At 37.6% G+C, this 5,801-nt stretch overlaps 1 protein-coding gene across 1 annotated transcript in view; it reads left to right on the top strand.

Annotated features, from left to right (window-relative positions):
- LOC137627693 (regulator of G-protein signaling 21-like) overlaps nt 1–5,801 on the top strand; it is a 14,937-nt gene that overhangs the window by 8,293 nt on the left and 843 nt on the right. Inside the window, 2 exon segments of the mRNA XM_068358909.1 lie at nt 614–777; nt 3,434–5,801. The exon segment at nt 3,434–5,801 is cut by the window's right edge and continues 843 nt beyond it. Coding sequence (XP_068215010.1) covers nt 614–777; nt 3,434–3,631 — 362 coding nt within the window. The 3' untranslated portion in view covers nt 3,632–5,801.

The raw sequence follows: 5,801 nt of genomic DNA, 5'->3' as shown, positions 1-5,801 counted from the left end.
CACAATTAACATTCCCTTGACACAATGATATTGTTAAACTCATTATATCTCCGTGGCATTGCTCTTTTGATTGTTGTTGATAGTGTAAAGTTGCTCTTTTGATGAATGTTAATAGTGTAAAGTGACTATTTTTATTATAATCAATAGCGTAAAGTTGCTCATTTGATTATTATTAATAAAGTTTGCTCTTTTTTGTTATGATTAATTGTTTAAAGTTGCTCATTTGATTATTATTGATAAAGTTGCTCTTTTTATTATGATTACTAGTTTAAAGTTGCTCATTTGATTATTAATAATAAAGTTGCTAATTTTTATTATGATTATTAGTTTAAAGTTGATATTTTGATTATTATTAATAAAGTTGCTCTATGGATTATAATTAATAGTAAAAAGTTGCTCTTTAGATTACAATTAATGGTGTGAATTTGCTCTCTAAGTTACAATTAATAATGTAAAGTTGCTCTTTTGATTGTGATCAATAGTGTAAAGATGCTCTCTTGATTGATATTAATAATGTAAAGATGCTCTTTTAATTATTATTGATAGTGTGTAGCAGGAAAGTATTACCGCTTCCGCCTCCAGTGTTTCTCATTTCTTATTTGTCTCCTTCCAGATGGCCAAGCCCTTTTCAAAGCTTTCCTCCAGAGAGAATTCAGCGAGGAGAATGTCGAATTCTGGCTAGCTGTCGAGGACTTCAAAAAGACCCGAGCGGCCAAGATGCCCTCCAAAGCATCTAAAATCCACTCCGATTACGTCGCCGTGCAAGCACCGAAGGAGGTAGGTTCAGCTGAAGATTATTGTTTCATCTCCTCTGCTTGTTTCACATCATCACAACTTCTCTCTCTCTCTCTCTCTCTCTCTCTCTCTCTCTCTCTCTCTCTCTCTCTCTCTCTCTCTCTGAAGATCATTGTGTCATCACTACTTGTTTCACATCATCACAACTGTCTTGTAACTTCTCTCTCTCTCTCTCTCTCTCTCTCTCTCTCTCTCTCTCTCTCTCTCTCTCTCTCTCTCTCATCTCGATAACTTGTTTCATATCATCACAACCGTCTTGTAACCTCTCTCTCTCTCTCTCTCTCTCTCTCTCTCTCTCTCTCTCTCTCTCTGTATCGTTGTCATCTCCACGACTTGTTTAGCATCATCACAACTGTCTTGTAACTTCTGCTTCGTCTTGGGTTTCATCTCTCTCTCTCCTCTCTCTCTCTCTCTCTCTCTCTCTCTCTCTCTCTCTCTCTCTCTCTCTCTCTCTCTCTCTCTTTCATTTGCATTGCCTTTGTTACTAGTTTTCAGTGTTTTTCCTCAAAATTTGTAAACGAATCATCACATCGACACAAGCATAAGTATTCGTACTTGATCAAATCCCTCAGAGAGAGAGAGAGAGAGAGAGAGAGAGAGAGAGAGAGAGAGAGAGAGAGAGAGAGAGAGAGCAAGGAATCGATAGAGTTCTGGTTGCCAGGGTAACCAACCTCGCCGAGTTGTGTGTTCGGGGGTGAGGAGGAGAGATACGAGAAAGAAAGAAAGAGCTGCGGAGGGCAGAGAGAATGAAAAGGTGAGAGAGAGAGAGAGAGAGAGAGAGAGGAGAGAGAGAGAGAGAGAGAGAGAGAGAGAGAGAGAGAGAGAGAGGCGGGATTAGCAGAGTGATCGAGACTACACTTTGCATCAGGGGATGGCGAAAGGATATTCCGAAATTTGTAGGATCAAATCGAACGAATTATTCGCATGATAGAAAAAGGGGGCGCTGATGGTCGCCCGAACCGTTGGATGGGCCAAGAGTGCATTGGGAATTTTTTGGGGTTAGTGGGTAAAGACGACCACCTATCGGAAAACGGGAGGAGGGAAAAAAAAAAGACTGCCAATGAGAGGCTGGGGTCACAGCGGAAGCCAATGATTATTTATGCTTCCATTGATACGTTGATATCATATCAACTGGCGTTTCTTAAAGCAACTTCTCTTCGAGGTTGAGTTCTATTTGTAAACAAAAGCCATATTTTTTTTTTTTCAAATCTTAAATATATTTTGGTATAATTATCCTTCATGTGTCTGATTTTATAGGAACTTATAAATGTATATGCATATATGTGTAGACATAATATATATATATATTATAATATATATATATGTGTATATATATATATATATATATATATATATATATATATATATATATATTATATATATAATATATATATATATATTATATATATATATATACAAATATATATATACATATATATATATGAATATATATATATACATATATATATATATATATATATATATATATATATATGAATATATATATACATATATATATATATATATATATATATATATATATATATATATATATATATTTGCATGTAACACTCGAGTGTTTTAAAAAGCTTCCTTGCCTTCTAGTTATCAAAACATAATAATACTATTACGATTAACAATAAATATCCCTTAAAGCGATAAATATCCGGAAATCCACAGAAATATTCATATTTAAAGTCAAAAGAGCAATAGCAATAAATATACGCAAGTGTCCTAGCCCTCTCTCTCTCTCTCTCTCTCTCTCTCTCCTCTCTCTCTCTCTCTCTCTCTCTCTCTCTGGGCGGATAGATGTGGGGGTGAGCGATGAGCCCATAACCTTTAAAAGAGAGAGAGAGAGAGAGAGAGAGAGAGAGAGAGAGAGAGAGAGAGAGAGAGAGAGAGAGAGAGCCTCTGGTTCTTCGACTCGAGCGAAAGGTCAAAGGTCGTCTGGGGTTCGCCATCAGTGATGGGATATTTCTCCCTTAGAAATTACAACAATCATAATCTTAATCCACCATTTAAACACACACACACACACATATATATATATATATATATATATATATATATATATATATATATATATATATTATATATATATATATATTTATATGTATATATATATATATTTATATGTGTATATATATTTATATGTGTATATATATTTATATGTATATATATATTTATATGTATATATATATTTATATGTGTATAAATATATATATATATATATATATATATATATATATATATATATATATATATATATATCATTCAAGCATAGCATAACTATTAAATTTCGTTACGTGCGCAAGTTCATTAAAAAATTTTACAAGTCTTATCCTTTGCAAAAACCCAAAATTATCCAAATTCATATTATCTTCTGTTGTAAGCTCCACCTACCGTTATTAATTACAGTCAGATATTTATCAGGAATCATAAGCTCTCTCTCTCTCTCTCTCTCTCTCTCTCTCTCTCTCTCTCCTCTCTCTCTCTCTCTCTCTCTCATCATCATCATCATCATTAGCAACATCTAAGTTTCATTGTCACAACTGGAATGCCTATATCACGTGCTTATGAATTATGCCCAGTTACATGAATCCGTCGTTATTAAACATGTGCTCTCGTTCTTCCACAGATCAACCTGGACCCTGGCACCAGAGCGCAGATTGCCAAGTCCCTGGACTGCCCAGACAAATGCATTTTCGACGCTGCCCAGAAGCGCGTCCAGGCCCTCATGGAATCAGACGCTTACCTGCGGTTCCTCCAGTCGGAGCTCTACAAGGAACTGCTCCACCCGGAGACCTCTCCCACCTCCAACCCCGAGACGTTATAGAGCTCTTGAAGGAGAACCGCCGTTAAATCTTGTCTTTCTCTACGAGATGATGGAAGCACGCTAGAAGGAGAAGTTACTTTTTAGCTGCAAGGAACATCTTCCGAAGACTTAAAACAAAACAAAAAAAGAAGAAGGTTGTTTCGCGTCAGAACAGACCAGGGTCGTGAAGGTGATAAAAGATGATGATGATGAAGAATATCATATTGAAAGACGATGTGTTTTTCCCTCCCAGTGTAAGGTGAAGAAGACCCTTCGCCGGATGTACGTATGTACGTACGTGTGTCAACGCGCTAGCACACGTCTTACGTGCGACCACCTCCTACGTACGGGAAGGAGAGGCCGCGTCCTCCAACGTTTGAAATGACGACCATTCCTAAGCATTCCTTTCTTATCGCTACTGAATATCCAAAGCATTGTGGATCAGGTTGTTATGTGGGGTCACCCCTTTATGACCCCGCCCTATTTATATATACATATATATATTGTTAATATATTTATTTATAAGAAAAAAAAAATATGTTGTAGATGAGGTGCACTAGTCGGCTCCGTGAAGACGTGGATTTTGTTGTGGTGTCAACAAACATTTTGTATTTTGTACTTACTTGGACTTAAAGTTGATCGAATTTGATTCGCGATGTCTATTTCCCTTTTTTTTTTTTTTTTTTTTTTTTTTTTTTTTTTGAGAACGGAGTAGATCATGGTTAAATCTTTATGCAGACGACGCTTCTGTTCAATTTGCTCTTTTCAGTAACCATTCAACCAGCCTTTTCGAAACCCTCCCTCACCCAGCTGTTTCCGTTGAAATATTCACTGTAATAAGTACACATACATATACAGTCTATATATTTCTTTGTCAATTTGATTGTTAACTGTTTGTGAAGCTAGCAAGCAAGAGAAATTGATGCTCTCTTATTTTTTTTCTCTGCTACCTAGATCAAAGAAGGGGTTTTAACAATGTCAAAGATGAGATTTATGTCTTAAAGAGACCGCTGTCTCTGATTGTATTTTAAAGATAGTGAGTAGTGAAATGGCGACGGCTTCGGCAGCGACTTGAAAACGGTGATGATGGGAAGGCGCTGCCCTTCATAAAAAAAAAGGAAACCCCCACACTTCCATCCTTCGAGGTCATCGTCGGTCCTGCCCGACGGAGACCTCTCCTGACTGTGATACCCGGGGAGGGCCCCCTGTTGCCTCTCCTCTTAACTCCGGAAGGTGGCGGGTCCCTTCAAAGTGTGGGCCTCTTATTACTCGTAGCTAGTCAAGTCAAGGCGTTTGCCCCCGTGCAGGCCGGCGGGGCACGCCCTGCTCCATTAGGCCGAGGGACGTCCCTTCCCCTTTTTGGGCAAGGGATGCCACCCGGAGGCCTCCTCTTGTACCAAAGACTTTTAAAAAATAAAACCAATTTTTGTTTATTCGTGAAGAATGTGCACCAGTAAGCTTGTACTGAGCTATGATTGTGTAAAATATTTATTATTCTATTTTCTAGTGGTTTATGCTACCTTGTAGAAATACAAGTCAGACTTTGTAAGCGTATTTTACGCATTAAAACGACTGATCGTCATAGAACTAGAAAAAAAATAACTGAGAGATGGTTAAAAGATGAAGACTACTTCATCTTTCAAGAATCGGATAGTTCGTTGGTTGGTTGTTGAAGTGGTGCACCTACCTAGTCGTCCTAGTTCAAGGATAGGAAAGAGTAGCACCGAACTAGTCAAAGAATGGTCAATTTCTTACTCTTTTACTTTCCATCGGCGCTTCGACCAGTTAAACTCTCCGCCTTAGGATCTACTTTGTCAGTCTTAGCGAGCATTGTCCCTCGCCAACGTCTTAACGAAAAATTCCGTGTAAAGAGAAAACGGTCGTTTTAAATCAGGCGATTGAAAGTGACTGTCGAATCCGCTTATGGAAGTAAAGAGCTTGTAAAAAGAAATTTAATTTATTGAATAAGTTATTGATATTAGTAAGTAGATGGTCCGTTGTAACCCTTCCAACCCCCAAAAGAAAGAAAATAAAATAAAGGCAAGGATTTGTGGTAGGATGGCGGGCGAAGGAACGAGAATTATTTTGTGAAGGATTGTGAGGTCGAGTTCTCTGATTGAGACAGGGGCCATTTCTGTGGCGCCTTTTCATCAGGCAGCTCTTCGTTGCATCCTGTTTTTTTCTCCGTATA

This window comes from Palaemon carinicauda, chromosome 35, assembly GCF_036898095.1.
Source record: "Palaemon carinicauda isolate YSFRI2023 chromosome 35, ASM3689809v2, whole genome shotgun sequence".
Classification (NCBI taxonomy): Eukaryota; Metazoa; Arthropoda; class Malacostraca; order Decapoda; family Palaemonidae; genus Palaemon; species Palaemon carinicauda.
This window is presented reverse-complemented; position numbering and strand designations above follow the sequence as displayed.